The sequence below is a fragment of the Vespula vulgaris genome, chromosome 13 (genome assembly GCF_905475345.1).
Source record: "Vespula vulgaris chromosome 13, iyVesVulg1.1, whole genome shotgun sequence".
Taxonomy (NCBI): Eukaryota; Metazoa; Arthropoda; class Insecta; order Hymenoptera; family Vespidae; genus Vespula; species Vespula vulgaris.
The window spans coordinates 3,305,411-3,325,330 of NC_066598.1; the positions used below are offsets into that span (position 1 = coordinate 3,305,411).

At 27.1% G+C, this 19,920-nt stretch overlaps 4 protein-coding genes across 5 annotated transcripts; all 4 read right to left on the reverse strand.

Annotated features, from left to right (window-relative positions):
• Positions 1-1,237: 1,237 nt before the first annotated feature.
• Positions 1,238-3,556, reverse strand: LOC127068539 (inner membrane metabolite transport protein YgcS-like; the record flags this gene model as incomplete). Its single annotated transcript, XM_051004823.1, has 9 exons — positions 1,238-1,388; positions 1,465-1,580; positions 1,651-1,810; positions 1,908-2,158; positions 2,283-2,461; positions 2,571-2,809; positions 2,916-3,037; positions 3,153-3,315; positions 3,391-3,556. Coding segments are annotated over 9 exons (1,470 nt in total), but the record flags the coding sequence as incomplete, so codon positions are not given.
• A 501-nt stretch (positions 3,557-4,057) lies between these two features.
• Positions 4,058-8,019, reverse strand: LOC127068336 (peroxiredoxin 1-like). Its single transcript, XM_051004370.1, has 4 exons — positions 7,862-8,019; positions 6,272-6,412; positions 5,108-5,416; positions 4,058-4,780 (listed from the first exon to the last, which is right to left on the reverse strand). The coding sequence occupies exons 2-4, from the start codon at positions 6,397-6,399 to the stop codon at positions 4,636-4,638; spliced, it is 582 nt and encodes a 193-aa protein (XP_050860327.1). The 5' UTR covers positions 6,400-6,412; positions 7,862-8,019; the 3' UTR covers positions 4,058-4,635.
• Positions 8,020-9,349: 1,330 nt separating this feature from the next.
• On the reverse strand, positions 9,350-16,908 carry LOC127068330 (cyclin-Y-like protein 1). Its single transcript, XM_051004364.1, has 4 exons — positions 15,779-16,908; positions 15,432-15,652; positions 15,062-15,348; positions 9,350-14,621 (listed from the first exon to the last, which is right to left on the reverse strand). The coding sequence occupies exons 1-4, from the start codon at positions 16,008-16,010 to the stop codon at positions 14,333-14,335; spliced, it is 1,029 nt and encodes a 342-aa protein (XP_050860321.1). The 5' UTR covers positions 16,011-16,908; the 3' UTR covers positions 9,350-14,332.
• On the reverse strand, positions 16,324-19,787 carry LOC127068326 (uncharacterized). 2 transcript variants are annotated; one of them, XM_051004360.1, is made up of 5 exons: positions 19,401-19,787; positions 19,100-19,314; positions 18,400-18,956; positions 18,220-18,325; positions 16,324-18,157 (listed from the first exon to the last, which is right to left on the reverse strand). In XM_051004360.1, the coding sequence occupies exons 1-5, from the start codon at positions 19,637-19,639 to the stop codon at positions 17,988-17,990; spliced, it is 1,287 nt and encodes a 428-aa protein (XP_050860317.1). In that variant the 5' UTR covers positions 19,640-19,787; the 3' UTR covers positions 16,324-17,987. The 2 variants fall into 2 exon arrangements, with proteins under 2 accessions (XP_050860317.1, XP_050860316.1); XM_051004359.1 differs by having other exon boundaries at positions 18,400-19,019; positions 19,401-19,785.
• Between the last annotated feature and the right edge of the window lie 133 nt (positions 19,788-19,920).

The following is a 19,920-nucleotide window of genomic DNA, read 5'->3' on the forward strand; positions in this document are numbered from 1 at the left end:
CAACGTAAATCAGTTTCTAGCGGGAGATGAGATGACCCGTTTTTCTTCCGGCTTTTACGCTGAGTATAACCAATACCTGTAACATACTCGAAATATCTATCATTTAATTTTCATATTTTTTATCACGGGCATATACATGTGCATATATATATATACAAAAATATATACACAAAAGCATACACACACATAATTACACGCACTGATATCGATTCATAGCAAACCTAAATAGAATAACAATATTGTCTTTTCCCGTTTGGAGAAACGAGGTTGAAGAAAGGAGAATTCAAATCATCCAACATAAATCGCTTGATCTTTTTTTTCTTTTCTTTTTTTTTCGAAAGCTACTTGACTCTTGCCTTTTTAAGAATAAGGTATATACGAGGTCCTCTCCCACCCTCTCCTTCCTCCTTGATAAACGATCGACGTATGGAATGGAAACTCTCAAGCTCGTGTTAAGTGTGTTTTAACTATCGAGTCAGGTACTATACATGCTAATTATACATCTCGATCACCGTTATAGTACGAGCAATTCGTGTGATACGATAGAAGAACGATACACAGCACGAACTCACGATCGAGAGGGAGTGATAGGAGGGTTCGAAGGAGCAAATAAGCTTCGTTGCCGAATGGCAAAGGTTGATTAATGAATAATCGTAATATTCCTGAGCGATACTTTTTCAATGATAGAGAAAAAAGAAGTATTCGATTCGAATATCCTTTGTTAATGAGATTCATTTCGTTCTTAAGAAATAATCTAAAAACACGTTGAAACGTTTAAAGATATTTCTATTAACATATTTATCCAATATTAAAAATTAAACAAGAGATTAACAATTTTTTTTTTTATATGCAACAACATATTCCATATCGTATTTGTAAAGAATTAAAGGATAGATTGAAAATAAATAATGACGACTTTAAAAAGTTTAAAGCCTTTGCGTATAGAATTCTGTTTTACCAAACGAGTATTGAAAGAAGATCATAAATGTAACAAGCGACAGAGAGATTATCGACGAAGTATTATTTCTGATGGTAATATTAAACCTCATTGGATATTAACGAAAACTGCAATTATCAGCTGTAGGTAAAATTAATTGTATCCCATACTTCGTTGATAATTACTACTGGTAGTTCCAACGTCGATAAGAAATATTTTAAACACTGAAAATAATTGAATTTGTTTTATATTCGTATAAAAGTATTAATCGTAATTAATATTTTCATATAAAAAAACATATATATATATATAAAATCTATTTTACCAAAGATAATTAAAAATCACAAATATCCTCTTGAATACATTTATAAATCATTCTAAGTAATAATAGATCGTTCTTGTATCGGTATTCCAGTTAAATCAGGTATTGGTATAACAAGGATAGCAGTACCTATAATTATTTTTTATATTTGTAATAAACGTATAAATTTAATTGAAATATATTAAGTAATTAATCAAATACCAACTTATTAAAATAATAAAGGCTGCTATTATACTAAGGACACATGAAATATTTGAAACAAACTTGATCATCGTAGCTGCCAAATGTGGTAATATTCTCATGAATCCCATAACAGTACCCCTATAAATACATTTATCAAATATAATGTAAGTAATAATTTGATAATTAGTGATAATACAGAATTTTCTACCTCAAACCGGTTGGATAATTTTCAGCTATTAGAATATTAACAATGGTATTATTGATCGCGTATGATGCGAGGAATACTATGGAGAAAATGATTTGCATAGCATATTGAACTAGAAACATTATACAGAATATCGCTATGCCTCCTATAAACGATGATAATACTGCAAATATAAAATATAGTATTTATAATCAATGTATATATATATTGCACGCACGCACACAAACATATATTATCATATAGTAACAATTATTACTAACTTAAAATCCACTTTTTTCTAATAACTTGTATTCCTATTATAAGCAAAATTTCTCCCAATAAGTAACTAAAAGAAATACATAATAGAAATATGAAACGTTGATGGTTAATTTGTTGACAACTTAATAAGAGACTCTCTGCAATCTCTAAGAAATTAATATTGCATGTAAAATCATTTCCTCTTTTATTTTCTTCTATTTCTTTTCCAAGTTCTTGTAACAAATGACTATCCCAAAGAGCAAGCCAAATGAATCTTTAAATTAATAAAAAGAAAAAAAAAAAAGAAGAAAAGAAAACATTGATTTAACATAGATAATAAATCCATACGTATTAATGTAAGAATTAAATAGGAATGGAAAATGAATAGTTTTAATTACCCAGGAAATTGTAAGAAACACAAAGCTAAGCTGCATATCGTGATACGTCTAAACGGCAATCGAAACAATTTATGTAATCGTTCGTGGGTCTTTACGGCATATCTATAAATCATTTTAAACAGACTATTTGTATCGTCGGTTTCTTCGTCTTGCTCGATGCAAGTGTTCAAATCGACGTTCTGTAATATCAAAGTAGTAAGATCAGCGAGATATATTCGTTAATATTTCAAATGCTTCATATAGATATATTTAAAAAAAAAAAAAGATATCCAACAATTAATAATGTACCGGATAAGTTTCTATATGCTTTGAATTATTAATAGCATACATCTGCCTTAGAACCGTGATCGCTTCTTCCTGACGTTGTTGATATAACAAAAATCTAGGTGTTTCTGGAAGTAAACTAACTGCACAGGCTATTATCAAACTCGGTGCACCACCAATTCCAGTAAGTACTCGCCAGGAACTTGGACGGAATTTTTTATAAAGCATTTGTATAATAGAAGGAACTAAAGACCAAGACACACCTATGAGAAACACCGAATAATGGTTGCTTTTTTTTCTTTTGCTTATCATAAAGAATTATTTTCTTGTACCGTGTAATCAATAGAAAATATTAATTGTACAGTAAACCTAAAGCAGATAGATAACCGAGGACCCACGCAATATCTATAACAGCCAGACAAGTCTCTCTCCTTTTAATCGGCAGACATTCGATAAGATAGACTCTCAGTAGTATATAATTTCCAGCTAACCTGAAATAATATTAATAAAAAAAAAGGGAGAAGAAAAAAGAGTAAAAGAAATATGTTAAAATACTCTTATCTAATCTCTCCAATATATTTCATTAATAGCCATATTATAACTTACCCTAGGCCTAATAAAAATATAAATAAATTTATCAAAAATACGGTTTGAGCAAAAGAAAGTGCTATCGATGAACAAAATATAAGAACCATGGTGAAAGAAATGATTCCTTTACGTCCACAAATATCAGCTAAACTTCCGAACAAGAAGGAACCAATCGCCATTCCTATGATTGAAAATAAATATGATATCACGTGTCAAAGTAAATATAAAAATCTCATGGAGATATATACATACGTACCGAAGGATTGCGTAGCATTGAATATAATGATATCGTTCTTCTCCAATTTTAAATCGCATACTATCAAACGTGATACGACGAAAACAACAAGGGAGGCAATAGCTTCTACGAATGTACAAACTCCACATAATCCAACGATAAAATAATGACATGCTCCCCAACCTATTCATTAATTTTTTCGATATTGTACGCGATGATAAATTAATATCAAAAACCAATATAAATCATAATTATGATGATATCGATATAAATAATGAGAGAGAGAGAGAGAGAGAAAAGAACCCACCAGTTCTATTCAACGCGATTTCACATCCGTTATTCATTATTTAAGTCGTTCAAACACTATACAATATTATATATATATATGTGTGTATTATATATTATATTCTGTAAATTATTTAAAAATTTATAAAAATAATAGACGACTTCAATGGTTCCTCGGTGAACGTATAAATTTTCTAATTTCTATCTTCAAAGAATATTTGAAAAATATGCTAACATGATAAGTCTAATTGTCTTCGGCTAACTGTCTAATTATGATCAAAAGAAATACATATGTATACTTATAGAGATGTCGTTGTTCCTTTTTTTGTAACACACACACACGCACACGCACAGATGTATATAAGAAAAAAAAACAAAAAAAAACGAAAACACATAAGAAATATACGAAAGAAAAGCCATTTATTAAAAGACAATTAAAAAGCAGATATTTTTATGACAATTAATTCCGATTATTGGAAATGTATTGCATTATATAATAAATGTGCTTATCAAACGTAACTCGGATGTTAATAACAGGCGCAACAATACCGGATATAATCTGAACAAGAAAATATTTTTAAATATCAATACTTTTTGTTATACTTTGATAACAATTAAACTCGATTGTTGTTAATGAAGAACCTTATTGGATGCAACCTTAGATGCAATCTAGACAAAAACTACCAAACTCTGTAGTTGTCTCAGCTTTTAGCTGCTCTATTCTTTTCTTTTTCTTTCTTTCTTTCTTTCTTTCTTTCTTTCTTTCTTTCTGTCTTTTTCTTTTTTGATAAATGAACACCGCTCGCTTTCTTGCGAATGTATTTTTATGATATCAAAATGAAACTGTATTATAATATCATCGATAAGAAATATTTGATCCTTCCTTTTTAAGCGATTTCATTATATTGTCATTGGATCTGATAATATCTGCTGAGAATATAATATCCATATATAGGATTTCATTTGTCTGATTAATAACGTTTACGAATCTTTAAAATATTCCTTTGAAGCAACTACGTCAGGCTTCATGGTCTTCTTGCCTGGTTTCCAACCAGCTGGGCATACTTCTCCGTGTTTATCCGTATATTGGAATGCTTGCACGAGACGCAAGGTCTCATCAACGGACCTAAAAAATTTATATCTATATATGTATCTCAAAAATAAATTAATTACATCAAATCCAGCATTTCCTTATAATTACTTTTATTTATATACATATACATATATACATACATACATATATATATATATATATACATATGAAACATGATAAGTTATACTAATTTTGAAATAAAATCAAAATGTGTGTGTATATATATATATATATATATATATATATATATATATATATATATATCAGAGGCTAATTATAGAAGATCAAAAATTTAATATTTCATTTTTACAAATGAAAAAGAAATAATTAATAATTCAACGATCAATCAAACCACATTACCTTCCAACCGGCAAATCATTCACGGTTATCTGACGTAAATTTTGTTTATCGTCTATAATGAAAAGACCGCGGAAAGGAATTCCGGTTTCTTCGTCGAGTACGCCATAATCACGTGCTATCTTCGAACTCTTATCAGCTAGAAGGGGAATAGTCATTTCACCAAGACCACCTTGTTTTCGTGGTGTGTTAACCCATGCCAAATGACTGAAGTGAGAATCGGTAGAGGCTGCTATTACTTGACAACCAATCTCCTTGAATTCTTGTGAACGATCCGAAAACGCAATTATCTCGGTCGGACATACGAAAGTACTGTAGATCAATCAAAATTTCTTTTCACTTTGATATACCTCATTTGATATAATTTTATTAAAAATCATGCGATTATTTTATTTATGGATCATCTTTCTCTTTTTTCTTTCTTTTTTTTTTCCATATCAAACTACATACATTTCACAATAAAAGAAAAGAAAATTAAATTTAAAAAAATAAATAAATAAAAAAACGTGAAAATATATCTTCATACTTAAGAAAGATATATTAATTCTAAAATTATATACTTCGTAAAATCGCATATTTTTATAATAAAAGAAAAGGAAATTAAATTAAAAAATAAATAAATAAATAAGTAATAAACGTGAAAATATATGTTTGTACTTAAGAGAGATGTATTAATCCTAAAATATATACTTTATAAAATCGCATATTTTTCAAAATATACCTATTTCTTAAACGATACCTTTGATACTTAATAAGCTATTGTAACAGTTAATTGATCGAACGTATACAAAAGAAAAAAAAAAAAAGAAGAAATAATTTGTACATCACTAAATTCTTCTTCTTACGAAATCAATCGCTCGTTAAAGTTAATTCCGATAGATAAGAACTATGGTATTTCAATGGTAAATAAATCCAACGAGTGTCGATTACATTGGTATGCATTCTTATCTCATGTAAAGTGAGAGAAAGACAGAGAGAAAAAAGATTAATTGAAAACTAATTCAAAACGATAAATCTACTTCCGATAAATCAACTTTTCGTTATATAACCTTAAAATTTTTACGAATCATTCAACGAGGTGACTGTGAAGAATGGTGAAGGACACGATGAAGAAGAATATAAGAGAAGAGAGAAAGAGAGAGGGAATGATACGATGATTATACATACAAATCCAGCGGATAGAAGAACAATACAACGTATTGGCCCTTGTAATCAGAAAGTGAGATTTCTTTGAATTGACCATTCACTACAGCGGTACCACGAAATGCTGGAGCTGGCTTCTGTATAGCTGGCATGGCTGATGTAATTCTATAAGGAAAAAGAAAAAAAAAAATGAGAAAACGAATCAAGAGAGAGAAAAGGAGACGTAAGAAAAAAAGAAAAAAAAAGTAAAGATATATAAATGAAGGACATCGTTAACGAGGTTATAAATAATAAAAAAACATTGTTAAGTTTATCGGTAATGGAGAATATACGAGGTCATTTTGTATCGTGTTAAATGATTAATCCATTCTAAAAGTTGAAAACGAAATAGTTTCGTTTCCTTCGTTAATTTCATGTACATTATGGTTATAATTATACTGGTACTCTCTCGCTTACGTTAACCGTTGTCTATTTTTGTTATAATTGTGAAGGAAAAAAAAAGAAACAGAAAAAAAAGAGAAAATGCGCCGTAATAAGTAATACTCTGAGTCATGATAATAATGAGTGGATGGATAATAAGAAAAAAAAAAAATATATGTACATTCCAAGTACGATCGTAACGATTAGGACATTCTATGATCTCTAAACATGATTTAATCTACTGTTTTTTTCTTCGTATTATCGCTAACTTTAACTTGATTGTTTAGATACAAATACATAGTAGAAAATGTAACATACATTATTTAAAAGTCGACAATGCATAGTAAAATCTAAATTATAAATAAAGACAAGTTTGTATGGTCTCTGTGTGTTTATATATACAATCAAAAAATGTACCTATTGTACAAAACATTTATGATATTTGATGATCGAAATTCTCCTATTTAATTACTAATACAATTTTTTAGATTTCTTTCCAACGTCTTGAAAATAATTACTCGATCTTCGAATGCAAGTACGTGCGTGCTTGCGTGCGTACGTGTGTATGTGATGTGTATGTGTAGATTTTCATAACACAAGGCTTCAGATTAGAAGTAAAATAAAAAAAAAAAAAAGAAAAGAAAGAGAAAACGAGGGCAAGTTAATGGCCGTAAACGAACGAAGAAATTAAAGAAGAAAATAATAAATAATAAATAAAATGATTAACGAATCATTTGTATGATTTATCGAATCCTACGTTTATGTTTATCTCTGTTCTATAAAAGAGTAATGATGAAAGAAAAAAAGAAAAAACAACAAATACATCGGGTTATCAACCTTCCATTTTCTCTTACTAAATATTTAACAAATTTATACGTTTTGCAACGTCATGGCTGCGTCATAAATCGTATCGATTGAAAGATCTTCAAACAAACAATTAATATGATCGGAATGATCGTTTATCGTAAAAAAAGAGAGTAGTACGATCTATTACGTTTTCTACTACGCTCTAGAAATGATATGTTAAACGGTTTCGTGGAACGCCATGACCTCGAACAAAGGACAGAGAAAAATTTTTAACGAAAAACATTTGAAATAATAAAAGCCCATTGTTCGAATATATCTATGTACAACGCGTTATTAAAAGATAACTTATAATAATTCGATGATAGATTAAATAAATTGATATATTACCTTGGTTTCTAACGTAAGAGATGTGAACTCGACGAAAGCTGGACAAAGAAAGTAGTAAGAACTTCACCGGTGACCGGTTTCATACGAACCTATTCAATGACTAACACCTTGTGAAGGGCAACTTACTGCTTACGTTATCATCGACGACGACAGAACCATCTATAAGATAAATTTCGAACTATGAATCGATCATTCCTATTATTCTATATACTACACAATTTGTTTGTCATATAAATATCAAACTTATAAATTGATTAGCTGAAATGTCTTAAATCATTAGTAAACGTCAAACTATAAATTGACCAATCCCGTTTTTCTTCAGGCAAAACTAATATCACATGTCATCAGTGTGCCAATCAGCGTGCGCTCTCGTCGACCAATACCGTTTCAACAATTTTTCTAGAGACGCGGGAAACGCTTTAATTTTTTTTTTTCTTTGAGTAATTGTTTGCGTCATAATTATACGTTTCGTTTTATTTAATACTGTATTAATGTTAAATATATTCGTCGTTATATTAAGAGAAAGTCTGTGCTTTGTTATAATTAATTAGAATTAGAATTGAATTTATGAAGCATCGCTGCATACGTTGCTACATCTGGCGTTTAAATTGTAGATTTGAATTAAAATCTTGTTCATTAAAAGTGAATCAAAAGAATATTTATTTCAATTAAATTTAAAAGTAACATTTTATTCACGGTAAAATTATAATTAAAAAATACTTTATTATTTCTTTTAATAGATTATGGAATTGATACGTTTTATATAATTTATTTATCATGAATATTTAATTAAAAAGTCTCTTATATAAATATTCAAATACAGAAATATAAAAATTCAAATATATAAAACTTTTAATAAAGATTTAACTTAAACTATGAAAAAATAGTCGGAGGGGAAAAGAAAATAAAGAAGTTGTATATACTACTTTGCAAGAAAAATGAAATATTTTACAATACATTAGAAAGTAGATTTTACATAGTAATATTTAAAAAAAAAAAGTATATATATATATATGTTTTTTAATACTTTTAGAAAAGGATAACAGGTAGAGAAAGAAAATTGATATTATGTAAAACGTATTGGGGAGCATTGTCTGTTTTTTATGTTAGAATGAAAATCCAATTAAAAAGAAATATACAGTCTTGAATAATTTGATAATTTTACACAATAAAATGATTTATGATATTCTTATACATGATTATATTCATACAAGTCTCATTAAAGTAAGAATATATAAGTCTAATTAATTAATATGTCTATATATCACAACTTCACATTTTCAGAGTATTGGCCATAATACATTAGCAAAATGTTTATCTTTTGCTCTGTTTCGAATAAAGTATTAAATAAAATATAGGACTGTAGTTATTTAGGATGGAAGACTTGAAAGTGGATACTCTTTAGTATCTTTGCTCTCAAGTATAAACACTGTGCAACTAATTCTAATAAAGCGATCTGATTTATAATATTATCTTATGAATCATATATAAATTTAGCGTAGCAATTTATTTACAGGACGCAACAAGACTTCATTCGAGATTGTCTTTATAATGAACTTCTATTTATAAAAATAGTTGTACTAGAAATTTTATAAGTTCTATGTCTTCAGGAAATGAAGATGTAGATCAGGTAACACAACCCGATCTCCTTTGTTACATGGTGTCTTCGATATTATTTTGGCCTGCTTAATATATTTCGTACAATTACATTATTCATTGAGTCATAAAAGTTCATGCAATTGATAACCGATTCCCTCTGTTATAATAAAAATATTTCCTTGTTAATTGTGTCGAGGAACTAAAGAGTTGATATATCTGGACCAAAATTGGAGATATGTTACATCTATGCTTATATTAAAACTCTCTTGCTCTGTGTTACATTATTATATAATACAGAGTACACTGTAAATGTTTTTAAACTTCACATATTAAATTCGACAGTCTCATTGCACTATATTTCTATTATAATATTATGATTTTCGTTTTTAATAAAATATAAAAATAATAATAAGCTGTAATTACTCTGTAACGGCACTCCAAAGGTCCGACGGAACTTCAGATTAAGAGTATCAATTTCTATACACACATATCCAGTCGTACGGTAAGACTATCTTATATTTATGAGCCTATTTCATAAGTATAAAATTTCAAATGATTTTACATAAGTAAAGCAATAACAAACTGTAGATAAATTGTTATTGGTCGTATGTGAAATATAAACATCACATATGTATATAGACCTTTTCATTAAATTTTAATTAAGTTTAGGAGTCTTCTAAAAATTTTCTTTTGTTTTCTAAGGAATATTATAAAATATTGCCTACTGCTCATAATGTTCATTTTATGAAAACCATCTTAATTGATTTACAACCGAAAAATATATATTTTTTGTTAAATTTTAAAACCAATTACTGCTTTTATTAGGCAATAAAAATCACTATGATATTCATGAAAAAACCATCCATTTGATGAATTTAAAAACAGATAGAAAATAAATGTAAATGAAATAGAATAAATACGTTCATTTTAAATATCTTTTGTTCCCACAAATTTATCTTAAAAATTTTAAGTTAATATAAATTTAATCGTCGGTTACCTAAATTATATATTAAACTATACAATCCATAATCAAAATCTATTATATAATAATAGTACAAACGAATAAAAATTTAATTTCGTAATTATTCAGTTCTTCAACTTTGGGAATATTCTGCACATTTATATACAGTCATTTAATTATTAATCATTAATGGGCTTATACTCTGGACCATTTATACAAATTGATTTGCTACAGAACTTATTATATGGTATCATTAATGTAGTATGTAAACTATTTAAATATAAATAACATTATATGCACTTATACAAGCTGTTATTATAAAATCGTAAATAATTATACAATAGTAATGACAATCTATATATTCACTGTTACATAAGTGAAAAATTTTTGTTCGATAGGTGCAGTCAATAAACACTGAAATTAATGTCTCATATTAGCATAAATTTTGTGTTACCATTAAATTAAAAAAACATTCATAATTTTTAATATGGACTGCAACATCAAAAGAAATAAAGAATAAAAGAATAATATTGTACATGTAGCGAGTATTTACATTATATTATTTGTTATAATGTTTAATTGTACTGCAAAATAAACAAAGTCATTTAAGAAAATAACATATCCACGTCTCTGTAATCATATCTTAAATATTAATTATATCTTTTTTCATATATAGAAATAATTTTACTTTCAAATGATGGACATTTTCTCTATCTACATTTTGAAAGACAAGACACGTAGCTCAGTATTGTTTGGAAGTAGATCGCAATTTCAATATTTCTTAGCAGAATTTATCATTGTGCTGATAATAACGAAACGCACCAATATTATGATTTTTGTAAAATTTATAATCTTTCTTCGTGTATGAATTTGTTTGAATTTAAGATACTCTAAATCCAAGATTTACTTCCTATTTTTTGCATCATATATTTATAGTATAATTAGTATCTATATATCTAGATCTCCTTCTGTAAGAAAAATATAATCACAGAAATTTGAATAGAGAACTTACTACTAAGATTTGCAAGTCTGAAGTTAATGTCTGTTTTATGCACAAAAGATTCTTATTGCACCTGTATTCATCAGCTATACACTTGAAAGAAATTATTACTTCACATCGCAATGGAATGATTTCTTTTAATGAGATCTATATGTGCAATATGTTACATAATAAGTATGATGCGCAAAATATTATTTGATTACATAAATGTTTGGAACTGTATTGTAAGTTAATCATTGTGTTTATATCTTTTTAATCAAAAATAAATAAATAAAATTCAATAGGAAAATACGAAGAAGAAACAGCGAGTATCTACAAATTTATCTGAAGTTACTGATTGGGTGGTGTCCCATGTATAAATCAAGTAATAAACAAACAAATAGAAATTTTCTGAAATATATCCTGTATTTTGTGAACCGTCAATATGTATTTAAGATGATAAACGATTATAAATAGTCTTCTGTAAATAATGAATTAAAAAGTGTTTAATGTTGTGTGTGTACAAAAATGAGCTAGATATTTTTTTTACAATTAAATATATGATAAATTACAATAATTTAAAAAAGAAAAAAGATGATTTTAATCGTGCAAATTATACGTTCGCACAACCCACTTTATGAACAACTGTATGCACAACTATACATTTATAATGGATTAATGAAATCATTTGAAAAAATTTGTTCTTTTGAAAGATAGAAATTCAAATAATAATAATAAAAAAAATACTTGTTGCTATAAAATACAATATGCAAACGATAACTTTTATCGCAATAATACAAAATTATAACAAAAGGAGTTAATTACAAAATTAATTATTAACATTCATTAATGTTGTGATTTAATTATCTACCTTCAACAATTAAAGGCGATATAAAATAATTCAACTGGCTCTCATGTACAGTTTCTTATGCAAAATCACAAAGCATAAATGGTAATTGTATAATAATAATTTTATAAGAAAATGCACGCGCGTATGTATGTATACATATACATAATTCATATACTTTCTTCTACATTTATGTAGATGTACAGATATAGATTTCCAATGCTTCTAGATATGCACAAGATACTCTAAATATATTAAGGTAATTAGATGTGACATGGCTTTGGCTTTTCATTTTTTTTTTCTTTTTTTTTTACATGGTTTTATCAGATTAACATTATATGGAAATATATGAAATATGTAATTTTTTATCTTTAATGAAATTTAATGACTGTATTAAAATTCCAATTGCACTGTATTTTTCTGTTCTATATTGTTGTTTTAACATATCAGCCAGAAATTTTTAGCCCTTATGTAATTCAGTCAATATATTAACTGCTTTGGATGAATAACAGTTGACTAATATATATCACATGTTATTTCCTTTAATAAAAAGATTACTAATTATGCTAATACTTTTTCTGCTCACCACTTGCTGCCCTAACACGCACCTGTTACTTTATTACCTTATATTATTTTATATTGCTCACATAGTACAGTCCCAGATTGATGACTTAACTTTTACAAAAAGCATAATAATAGTTTTGAAACTATAAGTAATAAATAGGATTACTATTTTCACACTTTACATAAATAAATTATGAAAATTTTCCTATCTTTTATGTCTTAAAATCGATAGAAAAGGAAAATAGTATATAAAATAGTTCTATTTTCGCTACGTCCATGAACACCTCGATCATTCGACCTTCACAAAAAAAAAATGAACTTATCCAAACCAATATTAAAAGTAATAATACGATAGAATTGTATAGTTTCTAAATGAAAACGTTTTAAAATAGTGTAAAGTTATTATTAAAACGCTGTAAAAAGCTTTAAAGAAAAATAACTTAACTTCGTACAATTTTACACCACCCTTCAAGTTTAAAAATTCATAAAGTATGTTCTATATGTATATATACATTTACTTATACAGTGTATTTGCATTATTACTACTGTACCATCTCTTTTTTGTAAGTTAATGGCGCATGAAAAAATGGGAAACTTTTTCCATTTTTTATGAGTATAATGACTTAAATGAATTTTTTTTTAACTTTGTAATAGGTATCAAAATATATAATAATACCATCATTTTTTTTTCTTTTTTTTTTTTGTAGAAGCTATACTTTTTTTTCTTTTATATATATAAAGTTTATGAAGTTTAAGGTCACTATATATCAATACCTGTTGTATACAATCATTGTAAATTGATTAAAACTATTTATTTTATATTTTTTGTAAGAAATAATAAAACTTCTCTTTCTCCTTTCACTTTTTTTCCCTATAATTTTCCATACAACTATTACAAGAAAAATTCCAAGAAGTAATAATGCAAACATTCTATATATAATTTTTAATTAACTATTACGCTCAAAATGAAAATTAGAATTTTCAAAAAAAATTGAAAATGTTAACATTTATTATACTATGTATAAAAAAAGTAAATTATAACAGCATTCTATTCATTAAAATCTGTTTTATTGAAATGGATTTTAAGCGTGTTATTGATAGCCAAAGTTTAGCCAGTATTTAATTTTAGGCAATATTTATATTCACTTATGTGAAATAATAAAGCAAAATAATATATCTCGTTTTATATGTATTAGCACGTAATAATTTGAAATATTATAGTAAATAAAAATAAGTATCAATCAAAGATAATGATATTAAAATCATTAACAGTGAGAATTGAAGACTGAGCAGATATCTAATTAAAAATTATCCAATCAATGGGACTTCCTTTTTTCCTGATAATATTAACAAATAGAGTCCTGTATGCAAGTTACAGGATAATAGATTTGTTACAAATTTTTGTTTTATATATATGAACTTTATAAACACTAATCACTATAAAAACTTACACAAAATCTGTCCACATTCTCTAATTTAGAATGTCAATGTATGCATATTCTTGTATATTTAAATATTTATTTAGGACAAAATAGCAATACTACGTCTAGGTCCACCTATGCATACATTATCTAAACTATACCACTTTTTTATACCAGTACGTAGGGCTTCAGCTGTTACCTTATCTTCGTAGACTCTGGACATAGCTTCTAATTTTTGCGCTTTTTCCTTACTAAGTGGCTCACTGGGGAATGTTAATTCATTTGCTTCTGCAAGTGTGCGTAAATCAAAATAGTACTTGGCATACACACTTGAAGGAACGTTTATGTTAAACTGTAGCATTTCCAAAAATTGTCTCTCCAATTCGTTCCTACAAAAAATCGGATTTTTTAAAGATTTTAACATAGACATAATTAAACAAAAAAAAAAAAGAGAAAAAGAGAGAGTAAATTGTACTCTCCATATTTTTAACAATGACATAATCAATATGGTTTACAATTGTCATATAAGAGATATGTTCTTTTTACTTATTTCATGCTTCTTAAATTATATAATTTTATAAAAAAATGAATCATAGACAAAAGTTTCTTATATTTGTTTTTGTAATTCTTTCTTATACTCGTTTTAATCATTTAATAAATACTATAAGTAATAATGAAGAATGAAATATTCAGTACTCTGAAATACCTTACAAGTTTAGCTGAAAAAAATATTCAGAAAAGTACTATCGAATAACAATGTTTTGTATGCTAGCATTACATATATAAATTAATTATTTTAATATTTGAAATATAGCTAAAGAATACTTACATATCTTCTACAGTAATATCTTTTAAAATTTGACAATAATCTACGTTCCACACAGCCTGATCATCCCATACTTTAGAAGCTAATAAAATAGCTCCAAGTACTATACGTTTCCAATTAGCTGGTGTTATATCTATTTCTGCATAAGTAAGTAGACGTTCGAGATAAACTAATGTTATGATGGCACATTCAGCTGTCAATTGAGCAGCATTAAATAGAGTCCTTACAAATTTATATATCTGTTTGTGCTCTGGATTATGTTTGTCATAATCATCCGCAACACCGTCCCTCTAATAGTAATAAATATAAACTCATAGTTATATAGTTTTTGTGATATTCTAATAACTAATAAAAACTATATTTCTAAAATTACCGTTAAAGGATGTAACTTTTCATCAAATATATCAATTTGTCTGTGTGAAGTTCTATTTTTTATATGGTAATAAACAGCTAAGGCAACACATTTCACAGTATTTTTTAGATTAGGTTGCGAAACGGTGCTATCGTCCAAGTATATTGTACTACAACTGCTACTTTTCTTGAGAGGCCTTGTATCTGCTATTTGATGTTGACTCTTTTTTCTTACCATACCATCTATGAAAAAAAAAAAAAAAAGAAAAGAAAAGAAAAAAAATTATGAATACCATTTGATAAATGAAATTTATCTATAAAATATAAGTATCCAGACAATTTCAGAAGATAATATAAACATGTACTTACTTTCAATTGCTTGTTTAGATCGTTCCATGAAAATAGTGCCTGCGCAAGGATGTAGCGATGGATCAGAGTCCCAGTCTTCTGGTTCTCGTTCACTAATGTGCTGTAGATTATTAACACTGATACCTCCTTCCGGAAGATGTTCTTCAAGGCCCCTTGTGACACCTTCAACTGCTAATTCCTTACGCCCAACTTGAGGACTGGAATAAACACAGCAACTGTTTTTGTTCCCCATTTCTTTCTTTCTTTATTACTTTTTTTTTTCCTTTTTTTATTTTCTACAAAAGATCCTCTACAGTTTGTGTCTTCTTCTTTGAAAAATTTTCAGGCGATACAAGTGATAATAACAGAATGCACAGCGAAACGAACGGATGGTTTCCTCTAAGGAATTTTTCTTAGTTGTTCACATCTCGTTATACACTGTGATCAGCTGACGAAACGTACGAAATGCATAATACACATTGTTCCATTCCATTTATTCATTTCGATGCTAGTATGCACTGCATGCGCTACTAAAAATGTTGCCTTGTCAAACTATTTTTTCTCTCTCTCTCTCTCTCTCTCTCTCTTTCTTTCTTTCTATCTATCTATCTATCTATCTAGGTATCTATCTATCTATCTATCTTTTTCTTTTTCTTTCTTTCTTTCTTTCTTTCTCTCTCTCTCTTTCTTTTTTTTCTCACGATAGACAGAACACTTTAATAATATCGTTTGAAAATAATATAATCGTTGTCAATATCTCTCTATCTCTAATTCGTATAAACTGCAATTGCTTTTGCAATTGTCAAGGAACGCAGCAGTGCCAACGCCTTGAAGTTTTCCTCGTGCCGGTCGACTTTTCCTCGAGGTTTAAACTACACGAGCTAAATTCTCGAGAGAAAACGTGACTCTTGATGTGGCTCATTGTCATCGTTTATAATTCCCATTGTTAAACGCGCATCGAAAAGCGCGAATATCCTCGCGGAAATATCTTTCGTGATTTTCACTATCTGCCACTAACTTTTTGTTATACTTATGTACGTATGTACATATGTATGCTTCTACGATACCGATGTATTAAATATTGACGCACGAAACATACAACTACTAGAAACGCCGATGATCATGTGCCGTTATGTCTTTAATTTGGACAATCCTGAATAATCCTTACCGTCGCCATCTTTCGATAAAGGATATCCTTTAATTAGCTTAAAACCGGAAGTTAGCTTGTCGTGACGTCACTTGTGAAATACATTCAAAGGTTACGAATTCGAAATTTATTATAGTAATCATTTTTATTCTCATGTATTATTTATGAAGTATAAATTGTTTTTATTTTTTATTCCGTTTCTTTTTTTCTAGTTTATAAAAAAAAAACGTTTCTATTCGAAAAATATATATATCAATGAATGTTATTAATTTCCAATATTATTCCTCTCTACTTCCATATTTAACTATTCGAGTATTTTCATTGGTCGTACGACTGAACTCATTTATGATTGTATATTCAATGGTTAGTTATATTTATAAATGTATATCTTAATAATTATAAATCTTGTGATAAATACGAAACTTTGATTAAAAAATACAATTTGTTTTGTTAACAGTAATATTACTTAATATTAAAGCTAGAACTATAAAGTTATTGACAATTATAATCACAATGAAATTATTGGAAAAGAAATATTTTAAAAGGAATTTTTTTTATATGAATTTTACATATTGCGTTTTTTTTCAATTAAAAAACTTCACATATATATACATATATACACATATACGTATACATATGTATATACATATAACATACATACACACATACGTATATATATATATATACACATACATCGTTCTAAAATTTTTAAAAATAGAAAAAATAAATGAGTCATCGTATTCACACTAAATAACTAATGTCTTATACATTTGCTATAAAATATATTAGTTTGGCAACTTCTTGTTTATAATATGTCATCTAAGACAATCAATATTATAAAAAGTAGGTATTATAACTATTTAACTTTATAAGATATAAGATTTAACATATAAGATAATATCATAACTTCGTTCATAATAAAATTATTTTTAACATTTGAAATTGCCTTTTATAAAATATATTAAACATAATAAAATAACAGCAGACTTAATGAAAGATTAAGACAAAGAGATGCTTATCATGCTTATTTTAAGAAACAGGAACGAAAATGTTAAAATATAAAAAATAATTATAATTAATATTTTAAGAAACTGTGTTCGTGTTATTACTAGATGACTTTTTTATAAAACATGGTTCCATCATGTGAGAATAATTTATATTTAAAATATTCGATATTATTCCTTTCATTTCTGGTTCCAGAATACTAAACTTTCCTGAAGGAATGGTACCATTATATATTTGATCTAATCCTTCTGAAAATTGCATTTAATTATGGATAAATGATAAGATAAGTAATAAAAATACCAATACTTACTTATTATTTTAAGAGTGAAAATACTGGTTTGTTGATTTAATGTCATAACCTGTGCTATAATTATGTTAGACATGTGTGGACTGTAATCTTCCCCGATTCTTAACATCTGTGAAATATAATTTAATATCAGAAAAAGTTTTCAATGTATTTGTATGTAATATCAATTGGTCTAATATGTACTTTAAATGCAATAATATCATTGTTTTCTACATCTTGCATTTTTACAGGAGGGTATTGTTCAAGTTCTATATCAGAAAATGATTGATTTTTAAGATCGTGATTAATTTCTTTTCTAGATGTATTTTTTTCAACTGTATTATTTAATGTCTCATTTGTTTTTTCATTAGAAATATCTATATTTTCAACTTCTATAGTAGATATATTTTGTGGCTTAACGATTTCTTCTTTTATTTTTTTATTAGGAAATGTAAGAGGTGTAGAACTATTCCTTAAGCTAATTAGTTTAGATAATGCAGGTTCAATCACAAACTGTTGCATCATTTGTATTTCATTTGTTTCAGATGTATCAAATCTTATATGCTTTCCTGAAGATAAAACAAGAGAATCTACTATTTTAGGTTTTTTCGTTGTATCATTCTTGTCATCAGGATTTTGTATAAACGTTGATATATTCTTTTTTCCTTTTCTATGTCGTACTCTTTTACGTTTTGTTGAAGGTGATTGTTTTTTTATGAAACTATAATCTTCCGTAATAGTACTATTCATTGTTTTAGAATCTGTAAAATTATCTTCTGTATCATTTACTATACTATGAAATATTATATCCGTAGAATATAAATCTGTAATTTTATTATACATTACAAAAAAGATTCAATATAAAATTAATATAAACATATATATATAAATAAAAAATTCAAACCTTGTTTTGAATCAGATAAAAGTTCATTTGACTGAATAGTAATATCTTTTGTAGGAACTGTCACTTCCATATCATAAAATTCTACAGTTTGTGTTTCTTTGTGATTAAATGTTCTGTTCCCTTTGTTTTCACTATTGTCATTATCTTGAATAGATGGTGATACAAAATTTATAGAAGATTCTATTTCATCTTCCAAACCACTGCCTGGTATAACACTGTGACAATATGCACAAATTTTTGTTTTAAGAACATTTATTAAATTGTATAATAACTAAAAAAATAGTTAAATAAAAATAGTTACATAATTGTTTCATTCTCTTTTATAATTCGGGCATCTTCAAATGGTGGTAAATATTCAGTATTATTTAAACATAAATGATATGGTTCACAAATGTTAAATAATTTTTTAATATGTTTCTTCATGTCAGAAATTTGTAAGATTTTAGTTCCATCAACGAAAACCCAACAAAATCGTCGTATATCATGATAATATTTCGATAAATCGACTTTTACACGAAAATCTGAACGAGCCATAATCATCGATACTTATTTAATTTATAAACATTAATAACAAAAAAGCCGGCTTAATTAAATTCAAATAACAAACCCTCTCTCCAAGCTTCCATTGAAAAAATTGCCTACGCTTTCAGTTCTTTACTGGTAAAGTTAGGTGACTCGATGATATATTGGTGTAATATATTCTTATTTGTGTGTGATTAGAAAGTATTACCAACCAAGACTGGAAAAATAAGATAATAATTTAACTAGATATTTTACTAGGGAAATTGATCGATTTTCTTTTTATAGAGACTAATAATTTA

Excerpts from the sequence above, each read along its gene's own strand:
- LOC127068336 (XM_051004370.1), bottom strand. The coding sequence starts at position 6,399 with ATGCCAGCTATACAGAAGCCAGCTCCAGCATTTCGTGGTACCGCTGTA. Across the intron at positions 5,417-6,271 it reads TTCTTCTATCCGCTGGATTT|TACTTTCGTATGTCCGACCG; the intron begins GTATGTATAATC and ends ATTGATCTACAG. Across the intron at positions 4,781-5,107 it reads AATGATTTGCCGGTTGGAAG|GTCCGTTGATGAGACCTTGC; the intron begins GTAATGTGGTTT and ends TAAATTTTTTAG.
- LOC127068330 (XM_051004364.1), bottom strand. The coding sequence starts at position 16,010 with ATGGGGAACAAAAACAGTTGCTGTGTTTATTCCAGTCCTCAAGTTGGG. Across the intron at positions 15,653-15,778 it reads ATCTAAACAAGCAATTGAAA|ATGGTATGGTAAGAAAAAAG; the intron begins GTAAGTACATGT and ends TTTTTTTCATAG. Across the intron at positions 14,622-15,061 it reads GATATTACTGTAGAAGATAT|GAACGAATTGGAGAGACAAT; the intron begins GTAAGTATTCTT and ends GATTTTTTGTAG.
- LOC127068326 (XM_051004359.1), bottom strand. The coding sequence starts at position 19,639 with ATGATTATGGCTCGTTCAGATTTTCGTGTAAAAGTCGATTTATCGAAA. Across the intron at positions 19,020-19,099 it reads TTTATCTGATTCAAAACAAG|ATTTATATTCTACGGATATA; the intron begins GTTTGAATTTTT and ends ATAAAATTACAG. Across the intron at positions 18,158-18,219 it reads TTTCACTCTTAAAATAATAA|AAGGATTAGATCAAATATAT; the intron begins GTAAGTATTGGT and ends TGCAATTTTCAG.